Source organism: Gopherus flavomarginatus, chromosome 5, assembly GCF_025201925.1.
Source record: "Gopherus flavomarginatus isolate rGopFla2 chromosome 5, rGopFla2.mat.asm, whole genome shotgun sequence".
Lineage (NCBI taxonomy): Eukaryota > Metazoa > Chordata > Testudines > Testudinidae > Gopherus > Gopherus flavomarginatus.
The window spans coordinates 15,102,832-15,116,160 of record NC_066621.1 but is presented as its reverse complement, the minus strand read 5'-3'; the positions used below and the strand labels follow the sequence as shown (position 1 = coordinate 15,116,160).

The window sequence follows — 13,329 nt, the reverse complement described above, 5'->3', positions numbered from 1 at the left end:
TTTGTAATGCTTGGAGCACTAGGGCTGACAGGTCTATAGAGGGCTGGGGTGACTGAGGAATAGGAGTGGCTCAACTTGCAGATCTCTGCATATATCATTATTGTGGCCTCAGTGAACCCATACATTTAAGGACACAGCTTTCTCACCTTTTTGTGGGGAGTATTTGGCTTTTACCCTGCTGCAGAGCTTTGCCATGGTTTGACTTTTTAAATGACTTGCATTGATTTGGAAGCTGCTCTAAACTCATTGAGTACCTCAGGTGTTTCCGCTAAGCCCTGCCACAGCATTTGGCAGCTTGGGGGAACGGTCTTCTGTCAGTGTGGCTGAGTGCTCTTGAAAGTGCTGGGTGTGTATGGCTTGTATTGCTAGATGACCCTTTGCTTATTGTGGATGCTTGGGGCCAAGGTTTCAGTAGAGCTCAGGGTCAGATTTTCCAGAGCCCAGCACCCAGTGTGCGCCATGCTTCTGAAAATCCGACCACTTCTTTAGGTGCCTAAACGAGATCTGAACTCTTTTGAAAAATCTGCCTCATATTAGCAGGGCCTGAAATACATACGTAGCTCTTGCAGTGGTTTATGTCTGCTAGCGAGAGGCCAGCTGAAGATGAGGGGGAGCCTACCAGCAAGGCCCATGGCCAACACTCTGGTGAAACAAATCCACTTTCCCCATCCTACTTGCTGGGATCTGCACCAAGGCGCTGTCCCTGTGGGGCCAAGTAAGAACCAGCTTGATAAGGTCTTTTGAGATGGCAGTGTGACACTGGTTAGAGCAGAGGCTGACTACTCAGTTCTACTCCTAGCCCGATGTTGGTGCGCTAGGTGATCTCTGTGCCACCTGGGGGTAGTAATTCTTACTCACATCGTAGGGAGGTCATGAGGCTAAGTGAATGGATGTGTGAAAAGTGCAATCAGTCCCCTTGATGGCAGACATCGCAAAACATTGGCACTAGTGTGTCCTCTAAGTCCTGCTAACCTTGGAGAAGTTAAAATGTTAAGAGGAAACATTTGTGCATGTTCCGTCCTATCAGGCCAGGAGGCCTAGTAACCTCCCCTGTGCTGGGGATGTCAAAACAGGTGATCCCCTGTGACTAGACCTGCCCCAGAACTTGAGACCATCCATGAACATATAAAGCTGCTTTCCAGGTTCCCTCAGATGCAGGCTAAGTGTAGGATGTGATCCTGAGCTCTGGGACTTTTTATCAGTGTTGTTCAAACATCCTGAGGGAAGGCCTGTGCATCTCAGTCTTTCCTAAATTAACCCAGAAGAGCCTGGCTGGTGACATGGGATTTGCATGTGTTCCATGGGACTGGCTCCCAGACTAAGGAGGCTCTCAATAGCATCAGAATTAACAGCAGGGCCATGAACGGAGAATCTCAGCTTTGAGTCACGGTTTTAATCACCATCCCGTAAAAGCAGGAATAAGTGCATCCCCTACTGGCTGTAGTGCATTTGTTCCAGTGAGTGAGAGCAGAATTTAATCCAGGGTTTCCCCAGAAAGCTTAACAAAGAAGGGGAAGTTCAGCATGGGGCAGGGAGGGGATTTTCAATGCATGTTTCAGGTGCTGGGGGATTTTTCCTGGCCTGCTGGGAATTGGATATGGTGGGGGGATTTAGGTAATATCTTCTTTTCTATCAGGAGTGGCAAACCCAAGAGTGGAATTAAAAATCAAAAAGTTTAAAGACTCTGTTAACCTGGGCTTTTGAATTATTGAGGTGCTGGAATCTCAGCAGAGGGTTTCCAGTCTGTGTCAAACAGGTTAACAACTGCACTCTCTATTGCTCAAAAAGCTATACCCAGGGACATATGTATTTGGATACCTGTGAGTTTTGCTTTTCATGTGTGATATAGCCAAACATCACCAACTTTTGTCGTTTGAAAACCAGATCTGAATTTTGCATCTCTGTCCCTTCTCTTATTCTTATGATCTCTCCTGATTCATGTGATTTATTTTGTCAGCCTTTTCCCTGCTTTTAAGCCACACACCAGAAAAGGAGAGGATTGAATTGTCTTTTTAAAATGTGTCATGACAGAGCTGGAAAGCCCAGTGTAACTAGTTGGCAGAATTCCCCCTATGCTGGGGAAATCACTGTGTGGCACAGAGCTGGCATAGCTAGCCCCTGCATCAGCCACCTCCTGGCCCCCCACTGCCCAGGCTGGGACATGGTTAGAGGAAAGAGGGCAGGACCAGAGTGACAGCTTCAGTCTAGAGTTCCCCAGCTAGAATGTTTTGTGTCACTGTCACTGGGTCTGAGATTCTTTACTCACATCAGTTCCTGATGCCAGCATGGGTCATTTTCCTCACAGCAAGGTTTGGCCATGGAACCTGACAGGGAATGTTGCCTAGTAGTTAGAGCAGTTGATGATGTTTCAAGGCTACAGGATTTTGTTTCCATCTCTGCCACAGGCCCAGTGTGGGCAAGTCATTTCATCTCTCTGTGCGTCAGTTTCGTCAGAGGGGTGTGAGTCTTAATGATCACATGCTTTGAGATCCTGAGATGAAAGGCTCTGTGAGTAGACCGTATTACATGAACTGCCATTAACCATCTTAGTGCTATAGGACTCTACTTCTGACAAGCAGACGCAAACCAGATGTGCATAGGGATGAGTTCTTCCCTGGTTTACACCCTTGCCCAACTTTGTGAGGTAGCAAAAGTAGTACTGAGGGATAAATATGGACCCAAGTATTCTGATCTGCCAGTAAAGTGGTAACCTCTGACCACTGGGGCTATTGCTGAGGTCAGATTCTTTTTTATACAGAGAGCAAGTTGGAGATGTTATTTTTTTGTGACTTTGTTTCCCTCTTTCTGTGAGCAGTTTGGATCCCACCTTCTTTGCAGAGCCACCTTTTGCAAGGATTAACTATCTAAGGATGCTTCACTCCCTTTCAAGATATGCAGAGTAGGCTGCTGAGGACCTGAAGACCCCAGAATGTGAGAGCTGCATACAGGCACTTATAAGGAACCATTCTGCCAGCTGGAGACTGGCGGGTTGCAGACAGTTTATGGTCTCTATACAGCCTGACAACAGGCCTGCTGCTTTTGTGGCTAGTTCCTCCTTTCACACTGGTTTAGCTTAACTGCAAATTGCAGGCATTCCTTCTATTAAATAATGCAGGCAGCCAGTGCAGGGACCTGTCCTCAGACCTGCCAGTGGGTGTATGCTTCTTAAAAGGGAAATGTTCCCTCTTAGTTTGTCAGAGGACAGCTTCCATCTGGGGTGCCCTTCGGTGGCAGTTGTGACAGAAAGACAACTTGACAAAGGGTCCCCTGTTCTTTGCAGGTAACTGTCACTTCAGACCTGAGAAACTCATTGCACCAAACACACATCTTGCAGGACATTTATCCCAAAAGAGTAATATGTAAGGTATCTACCGAAAGCTCATAACTTGTCAAGATGGCCACAGCACCACATGAACACTGGCCTCAGTTTCCCCTTTCTATAGCCCAGGCCAAGGAAAATTGCCTTTCTTAGCAAATTCAACCGCTTTCATACATGTAAAATGCCACAGTCTACAGATCCCTCATAGTAAAAAGAGGTCCTCCCCAAGCCCTGAAGTGAAACAAGGTGACAATGCAGCAGCTTTTCAATCCCATTCAACGGTCACCGTGTCAGGGTCACTGACTCGAGAGTCATTAGCCACTCTGGCCCTTGTTCCAGGGCCCCATTCTCCATACCATCCACCTGAGAGCTCCAAGAGCAGCTTCTCGCCCACAAGTCTTCTCCTGTAGCCCCAAGTCAGGTCTCCCTCAAGAGGGCTCCCTGCAGTGTTTCACCCCCAAGGCCTCCTAGCCTGTGAGTTTTACCCCTGCTTCGGGGGACCTCCCTCCAGAGTCAACCCCTTGCTGCAGCCTGGCTCTCACTGACCACCCTGGTTCTTCACCCCTTCCTAAGGCCCCCTACATATGCCTTCCTGCAAGTGGGCAGAGTTCCCCAGCTCGAGCCGGAGCTTCCACACATTTCCTCAGCACCCATCACCAGTAGCTCACAGTTATGGCTTTCCTGGTTTCCTGCAGCTCTTTTCCTTGAGCGATTCTGCTACTCCTTCTGTCTCTCCTCCGTTCTCAGACAGGTCACACCTTGCATTTCCTGTCTCCTTTCCCTTCTCTGACCCACATACCTGGGAAGCAGCTAGTGAGTCACAGGGGCTCTGAACACCACTCCCTCTTAAAGGGGCCAGCCACTCTTTAACATGTTTTTTTTTAATAGAATATAAGAGTTTCTGATGTGTGGGTTTGGTGGTGGCAGGATTTGGGGAGCCCACAGTCCCAGCACATGGAGGCATGGGGATTTAGGGTCAGGGCATTTGTGAGGTAATAGATATGAGTCTCGAGTGCTGTTGGTGCAGAGGTTGGTTTTATGCTGCCTGCACTAGCAGGTAAAGCAGGTCAGGATCCATTTCCTAGTGTAGACGGGGCCACAGGGAGCAGCGACAACGCTGGCTAGAACTTGGCCTAATGTCTTCCATTCCCAGGTTGATCAGAGATGGAATAACAACACGCAGTACTGCTCAAAAGTGGGTCACAGTATCATTATTACCATTTCACAGATGGGGAAACTGAGACACATGAAGGGGCGTGATGTCTCCAAGGGTACTCAGCCAGCTGACCCTACAGCTGAGAACAGAACCTAGATCTCCTGAGTGAGTCTGCTGCTGTACCCACTGGACCAGCTTGCCTTCTAGAGCACTGTTTTTTTTAACCCATTCTGGTGCAAACAGGGGAAGCTCTGTTTAGTGTAGAATAGGCAAGCCCCAGTGACAGCTAAATATTTTATCCTGCGCTTTTCTTTCCATTTAGCTGATCCCCTCCTAAGTAACTCCCTTCCTCCCAAAAAGTGGCACTAAGATGCCGTGTCCTGCCATAACAGAGTTCAGCGTGCTTGTGTTTTATAACCCTTTCTGCACCTTGGGGCTCTCTTGTCTGTTTAGATTGTAAGCAGTTTGGGACAGGAACTCTGTGTTTGTACAGTGCCTAGCAGAATGGGACCCCATTCTTGGATGGCCCTTGGGCACTCCCGGAATAAACATGGTTAATAATAAGTATTCAATAGAGTTGCCACCTTGGCTGCAGTTTTCTGCCCTGGGGCAGCAAGACAAAAATTCATGCTGAGCGGTTGCAGCATCATGATGTTACAGTGCAAATAAGCTGTGTGGGAATCTACTTGGTCTTCCCCATTCAACGCATACCTGAGACAAGATCGGCTCATCGTTTTGAGGTATACAATTAAATGCATTGAAAAGAACATCTTGGAAGCTGTTGTCTCTAGTAGCTTTTGGGGTGGTATTAATGGAGAACTGGAAATGAACCTTTGCCTTTGTAGCTTGCATGATAAAAGTGTTTAAATACTTCTGAGATACGTTACTCCGTTGACCTGGATTTTTGGACAACCCAAAGCTTGGGCGCATTTGGCTCTAGTGGTTTCATTTGCATCACTATAAAGAGCTGGGTTTAGGTTCCAAACTCCCTTAAAGTTTGGGGACGTTCAAACCTAAGCCTAGATTTTCAAAAATGGCTAGTGATTGTCAGTGCACCAACCTGAGACACCTTAAAAGGGCCCAATTTTCAGACCGTTCTGAGCACCCGTCCTCTGAAGTTCCGGTGTCTCAAATTGATCACCCCAAAATGGAGGCACCTATAATCATTAGAGACATTTACATGGTGACATGGTGTTTACTTTGGGCTCCATCTCTAACTACGGTGAAGCTGGTCTCCTTCGGGACACGTCTACATTTGGAGTGGGGTGTGTGAATCCCAGCTCGAGGAGACACTTTCGCTACCTTTCGTCAAGCTCGCAAGCTACTGTGCACAGATAGGGTGATTCACTAAGCAGGGAACACTGAAGCATCACACTTTCCCTTATCTAAAAAGACAAAATCCAGCCTGAGAAAAACGAACCCAACAACAACAAAATGACTTATCAGAAAAATACCTCTACTCAGCCGCTTGTGTCAGGATTAGTTAATAGCTTTGTTGCTCCGATCATTGGGAAAGAACTGGGGCTCGCTTGCTGAAGAAATGCCAACATGTTCACTCAGCAAAGCACAAACACAGCAATTGCAGAGGCTGGCTCAGGTGCTCATGAGCTACGCCTGTCACAGGAGAATATGGCAATTTATAGAAACAAACACATTCCTCTTCCTAGATTGGTAGAGGCGTTTTCTCCCTCGTTTCATCCCTTATTTGTCTCCATCTTGTCCTCATTTACAATTTTAAAAAGAAATGAAATCAGACGTCAGAAGAGTGAGATGGCACTAGAGCAGCTTTGGATCTCATGTCTGCTGTAAGTCCCATGAAATTCAGTGGAGTCACATCAGTGTCAGAGTGAGGGTATGTTTACATTGCCGGCTGCCAGCTCAAGGAGATGTAGTTGCGCTAGCTCAATACAAGCTGAAGTGCCAAAAATAGAAGATAGCCGTGGCGGCGCGAGCAGTGGGGTGAGCTAGCCACCTTGAGGACGTACCCGTTCGAGACCATAGGCACGTAATAGTAATACATGCTGTGTTAAGTGCTCAGGCAGTACTGTGATAGGTGCAGTACAAGCACCTAGATACACAGGTAGTTAGTTAGATACTATGTCTCTCTAAGTGTTCAGCTAATACAATGATTGGGATTTTAAACAGCATTGATAGAATAGATGTACTGATTCAGCAGTCTTTAGTCGGGCAAAACAGCCTGGCTCCAATCCTGCAGTCCCTATGTCACGGAGTGTGGAGGGAGACAAGCCCTGCACCCCTGGTTTCTTGTGATTCACCATGACTCTCAGCCAGCCACTAAAACAGAAGGTTTATTTAGATGACAGGAACACAGTCCAAAACAGGTCTTGCCGGTACAAATAACAGGACCCCCTTTAGTTAGGTCCATCTGGGGGCCTCAGGGAGGCCACAGCCCCATTGGGAAGCCCAAGCCCCGTCGGGGCGCCCCTCTCCATTTCCCAGCCAGCTCCAAACTGAAACTCCCTCCAGCCGTCTCACTCAGCCTCCCCCCGGCTCCTCCCCTAGCCTTTGTGTCCTTTGTCCAGTTTCCTGGGCAGAGGTGTTACCTGGTCTCCAATCCCCCTCCTGGGTTCTCATGTTACATGCTCCGGTATCCTCCCTTCCACAGTGCAGACAGTTCCAGCAAAACCCCTGCAACCTTCCCAGGTCAATACTCCTCACTCAGTATTCAAGGAATACATCAAGAACATTTCCTCTTCGTCACACCCTACTCATTCCAAACTTCCAGGGAATTCAGTGGGAGCTTTGAGTGCATTGGAATTGTGGAACAGAGCCCTAGTTGTTTAATTCCAACTGGAGTCAGTCTAATTAGTCTGACCTAGCTAAATCGCTCAGGGCTGTGAAAAATTTTGCATCCTGGGCGATGAAGTTAGGTTGACCTAACCCCCTCTGTAGACACGGCGAGGTTGATAGAAGAATTCTGTTGACCTAGCTACTGCCTCTCGAAGAGATGGATTAGCTGCAGCCACGGAAAAACGCCTTCCATCAACGTGGGAAGCATCTACACTATAGCACGGCAGTGTAGGAGCTGTGGTGCCGTAGCGGCTATAGTTTAGACATACCCGTAGTTCCCTCCCTCTCTTCTAAACTTCGCAGGTAATTGGATGAGCATGTTCCCCTAGCCAGCATTTCTCAGCATGGCAGGGAGAGCTGGCGGCACGATGTATCAGGTTTGCACTGGCACATCACATTCCAGTTCAGTTTGTCTAAGGCGAAGCAGCAGAAAAACCCATGTGGGCTAATCTTTGGGTTCCTGTATCCTTCGTGAGATGGAGGTAGGTCTTGGCAATTGTTGATCTTACAGTAATGTCGAGGGAAAGATCATTATAAAATGGACATGGATTTGCAGGGGCAGTCAGTAGTTACATTTCTAATGCTTGTTGCAGAACTGAGAAAGGCTTCTATGAATAAATAAAATCGGCTGGCATGTTTGATTTCAGGGCATCTGTGACTGTGTGGAAAGATCTGATTTCAGCTCCCCAGATTAAATAAAAGAAATATTCTCAAGCTGGTGAATTGGAGGAGGAATCTGTTACTATCTAATTTGTTAACTTTTCTCCATTGTTTGCTCTTGTATGCTAGGCAGTGCTGCGGCATTAGCAATGATAGTCAGAGTGCTCAGGGAGTAGAGGTGGGGGTCTGGGCATTTTGGGCTCTGTTCCTGGCCATGGAGGGAGAGTGTTTTACAGCAGTGAAGAACTGGGAGTCAGGAGTGGGTTCTGTTCTCTGCTCTGCGAGGTGAATGTGGCATAAGTGGTTAGAGCAGTAGAAACTTCAGGTCAGGACTCCTGGGTTCTATTCTCTGTTCAACTCCTTTGCGAGGCAAACCCCTTTGCCTCAGTGCACCCATCTGTATACAGGGCTAATTATAATGACCTAACTCACAAGGCTGTTGCAAGGATCATTAATGTCTGTGAAGTGCTTTGAGATACTCAACTGAGCAGTGCTATGGAAGAGTAATGTAGCATTGATTACAGGAAGAGCAGGCGCCAGCAACAGTAATTCTTGCGGTCTTTGGGGTTGTTCCATCGAGGGCAAAGAGCCTCAAAGGTTCCTCACTATACACAGCAGGACCCTGTGGTGCATTCACATTATATCATCAAAACCACTTAGTCCCTCAAGGGACACAAAGCACTGCTGTGTGACTGGATCAGAATGGTGACACTTTACAAGCCATTTTGCACAGGTGTACATCATTACAGAACCTGTGGAGCTCTTTCAGTTGATTGACCGCCGTTTATTAAAACATTGGTTAATCATTTTATAGACTACTCATGAATGCATGCTCAGTGCACAGTAGGACCCAAACTGTTGTACCAGAGAGGCCACAGGGCAGCACAGAATCCTGGAATTCGGGAAGTTCTCAGCTCTCAAGAGAGCTCGCTAAGGACCCAAAAGCAGCTGTCCACCCAAGCTCTGTCCTCCTAGCTTTCCTGTGTCCAAACTGCAGTGACATCGTAACAGCGATAGTAAATCAACGTTGCATAACTGTGCTCCTGCTGTGGCCTTTAAGGTAATGTTTGCTCAGCTTATTAGATGGAGCTTTGTGCCAAACTCTGTTCTCCTGGTTCAAACTGTGTTTGTAAGATTCATTTCTCCTCCTGTATCAAAGGGGTAGCCGTGTTAGTCTGGATCTGTAAAAGCAGCAAAGAGTCCTGTGGCACCTTATAAACTAACAGATGTTTTGGAGCATGAGCTTTCTGAGTGAATACCCACTTCGTCGGATGCATCTGACAAAGTGAGTATTCACCCACGAAAGCTCATGCTCCAATACATCTGTTAGGGTATGTCTACATCTACAATTTTGCAGCGCTGGTTGTTACAGCTGTATTAGTACAGCTGTATAGGGCCAGCGCTGCAGAGTGGCCACACTTACAGCAACCAGCGCTGCAAGTGGTGTTAGATGTGGCCACACTGCAGCGCTGTTGGGCTGCTTCAAGGGGGGTTCGGGGAACGCGAGAGCAAACCGGGGAAGGAGACCAGCTTCACCGCGGTTTGCTCTCGCGTTCCCCGAACCCCCCTGCAAACCGCAGGGAAGGAGACCTGCTTGCACGGGGGTTCGGGGAACGCGAGAGCAAACCGGGGAAGGAGACCAGCTTCGCCGCGGTTTGCTCTCGCGTTCCCCGAACCCCCCTGCAAACCGCAGGGAAGACCTGCTTGCTCGGGGTTCGGGGAACGCGAGAGCAAACTGGGGAAGGAGACCAGCTTGATTACCAGAGGCTTCCTCAGGTATGCTGGGATACCTGCTTATTCCACGGAGGTCAAGAAAAGCGCTGGTAAGTGTCTACACTTGATTACCAGCGCTGGATCACCAGCGCTGGATCCTCTACACCCGAGACAAAACGGGAGTACGGCCAGCGCTGCAAACAGGGAGTTGCAGCGCTGGTGATGCCCTGCAGATGTGTACACCTCCTAAGTTGCAGCGCTGTAACCCCCTCACCAGCGCTGCAACTTTGTGATGTAGACAAGCCCTTAGTCTATAAGGTGCCACAGGACTCTTTGCTGATTTTTCCTCCTGCATCCCACATACTCACCAGATGCACACTAAACCCCCACTTCCTCCTTAGCCTCCCTTGGGAAACAAATGGAAGTTTAATTTTGCTTTGACTTATGAAAGGCTTTCCTCGTGTATGGAAAGTGCGGCTTTCAGTAATCCCTGTGTTAAATCCACTGAGCAGTCATTTAGGTTTGCTGGGATTTAAATGGCATTGCCTGTTAATGGTGCTGAAAGCTGTACTGGCCTTTTGCTTAGAAAATAATAAGCAGGTTGGTTTTCCCTCTGGGTTGCTGTGCATGTGAGACAGAACAGAGCTTTGTGAGTTGCATTCACCTGAGAGGGCCATGTAAACAGCCCCGGACACCATATTCCTCTAGCCGAAGGACAGGTTGCAACATGGGGGGAAGCAGGGCAGGTTACTCCCATGCTTCCCCTGCTGGTATGTTTTAGCCCTGCCCTGGAGAAACCCTCTCGGGAGAGGAGACTTCGGTTTCCAGCCCCATCGACACCATTTTATCTACTGAGTCTGCCACCAGTGGGGTCTGCTAGCACTGATGGGCTGTGGGGTGTCACGTGTCCTCCACTCTCATTGACTCCAGCTGGAGTTGACAGCACTCATGGTATGTCTACACTGCAATTAGAAACACACAGCTGGCCCATGCCAGCTGACTTGGACTGGCGGGACTTGGGCCAAGGGACTGTTTTATTGTGTTGTAGACATTCAGGCTTGAGGATCCTCCCACCTCGCAGGGTCCCAGAGCCTGGGCTTCAGCCCAAGCCCAGATGTCTACATCTCAGTGAAACAGCCCTGTGCCATGAGCCTGAGTTAGCTGGCGTGGACCAGCCTCGGGTATCTAATTGCAGCGTAGTCCTATCCTCAGTGCTGCACAGGATAGGCCCAGTGATGGGAGCTGTGGTGATATCGACCTCTTTTCAAAAGGAGTTGGACTGAATCCATTTCACATAAGCCACTGAAGAGCCAGCCGACCTGGGAGACTGGGAGGTAAAATGTCCTGTATTCTGCTGCCAGTTGCCGACCTGGGGAGAGGATAAGAACAAACAATACGTGACAGATATTAGTACCATGGCTCCCTGTACTACTGGAAGGTGATGAACTATAAGAAACTATAGAGAATGGAACAGAACCAAACAAAGAGAGCACAAGGCAAAGAAAGGGAGATGCTCAGCTGTCGAGGGCCAGCCAAAAAGCCCAAACTTGGCTGCCTAAAGTTGGGCACCTAAATGGAAATGGCCTGGTTTTTCAGAGACGCTGAGCCCCCACAGCTCCCATTGGCTTTGATGGGCTTTGGATCAAGCCCTTACTGAAGATTAGACCTAAAATGATCGTATTTGTCATAGGCTGAAAATGAAAAACAAAACAACTCCCCAGATGTGGCTGATCGTTATGATTTTAAAACAGCTTTGCCCTGAAAATCTTGTACTACTGCTGGGTTTTTTTGATTATTATTATTATTCCATTTAGTCCGATTATATCACATGTGCCAGTTGTCTTTTCCTCTCACACACCCACCCACCCCTGGCATCTGCAAAGCCGCTTTCCAGATGAGAACAGTAATTGTTTCCCAGAATACAGGACCTGCCACTGGGGCTCAGGTTCCTGCAAAGAACTTGGAAGCCAGAAATGAAGTGTTAATGTTCTATAGATTACAGTCCTGCCAAGCACGATGTGGGGTTAGATTCTCATGGGTGCTTATGTGTATGATCGTTCCTGCCTGCGCACGTGTGTGAAGCGTGGGTTGTTAGAAGCTGTCTGGAAAATTAAGGTTTAAGGTCAGCCTGGATCTCAGATTTATTTATCTGACAGTTGTCCCAACACCTTCTATCTTAGGGACTTAGCTGGCCCCAGCGGTGGTGGAACAATATGTACATTGAGGGTGCTGAAAGTCATTGACCCAGACTGTAAACCCTGATATTGTGGAAACCACTTCAAGCCAGGGGGTGCAGCAGAACCCCTAGTTCCAGCACCTATGGCTCACCCTCAGCGCTGTAGTATCTGAGCACCTCACGATCTTTAATGTATGTGTCTTCCAAACACGCCTGAGAGGTAGAGCAGTGCTGTTTTCTCTATTGCACACATGGGGAACTGAGGCACGGAGGGATTGCGTGACTAGCCCAACATAATACATGGCATCTGTGGCATCATAAGGAGTGGAACTCGCATCTTTTGAGCCCCAGGGTGGTGGTCTACCTCTGGCCAAGCTTTCTTCACCAAACAGTCAATGAAAGTGGTGTCCAGCCTCAGTGTCCTTGTAAACCTCCCTGAATGGTGGCTGCGTCCCCTTTCCAGCTTATGAAGATGAGCTGCTTTGCTGCTTCCCCCCATGCTATTTACACAGTCATCCAGGAGTCTGGTGTTCTCAGACATTTCCCCTCAATTCTGCCATTAGCAGCCAGCCTGCTTGTCCTGTCTCATTTTGTTAGCAGCCTTTCAGGGCTGTCCTCACGGCTCCAGCACAAGCTCTCGCTCAGGGGCTTGCAGGCTCAGCGCCCAGGCAGTCTGCGCTGCTCCGGTGTCAGTCTCAGGTCAGGCTGAGGAAGTCGCTTTCTGTGCTAAGCAAGGAAGTGCAAAGCCTTCCTGCACTGGGGTGTGGGCTAACAGGTCCAGGGAATCCCCCACTCCATGCTCCTGAGCTGTAGCCCCATGGAGGGGAGAAACTGCTTGGAGATTAAAGACTAAGGCTTCATGTTATCCTCCACCATGCACAGCATGTGGAAGAGGGAGAGCACCAGCAGTAGTGCCTCTCCAGCTGGTAGGAGCATCATAGCTTAGGGGATGTGGTCTGAAGTAAGAGCTAGGGAGCAGCTCCTCCCTCCACCATGCTCATGTATGTAGCTGCAAACCCCCCTCTGAAGTGGGTGATTGCAGCTGCTATCATGGCAGCATGGGTCCCAGGGCTCAGGATGGGGACTCCCAGCTTCTGCAGAGGTTCCTGACTTCTCCGGCTACCCAGGGATCTGCATGAATCTCGGGACACTGCAGCTTTGGGGCATGGAACTGTCTGTGAAGTGCAGACATCCCCTTCTCCCCACAGAGCAATTCAGGGCAAAGGCCCTGGGCTGGATTCTGCCGTGAATGATACTAGTGTAACCCCAGAATAACTCCACTGACTTCAGAGGCATTGAGAGCAGAATTTGACCCCTCACTGGAAACCCAAGCTGTTTCCTAGTTTCTAGGCAGGTTTTCCTTGTGTGGACAAAAAAGCTTAGATGTTGCTTTTGTTCTCTGGAAAATGAAGTGTCCTCTTTCATGAGCACCCTTGTCAGGTTTATCATCTTAGGGCCTTTTTCTTCTTGTTGTTGCAGAAGAATTAACTCATA

General features: G+C 48.6%; 1 protein-coding gene across 4 annotated transcripts in view; it reads left to right on the top strand.

Annotated features, from left to right (window-relative positions):
- TMCC2 (transmembrane and coiled-coil domain family 2) overlaps nucleotides 1-13,329 on the top strand; it is a 68,725-nt gene that overhangs the window by 40,911 nt on the left and 14,485 nt on the right. The window contains exon 1 of one of the 4 annotated variants that reach the window (XM_050955595.1): nucleotides 7,696-7,768. The exons of the other annotated variants lie outside the window; for them this stretch is intronic. Coding sequence (XP_050811552.1) covers nucleotides 7,763-7,768 — 6 coding nt within the window. The 5' untranslated portion in view covers nucleotides 7,696-7,762. Of the gene's footprint in view, nucleotides 1-7,695; nucleotides 7,769-13,329 lie in introns of those variants that run through there. 4 annotated transcript variants of the gene reach the window in all.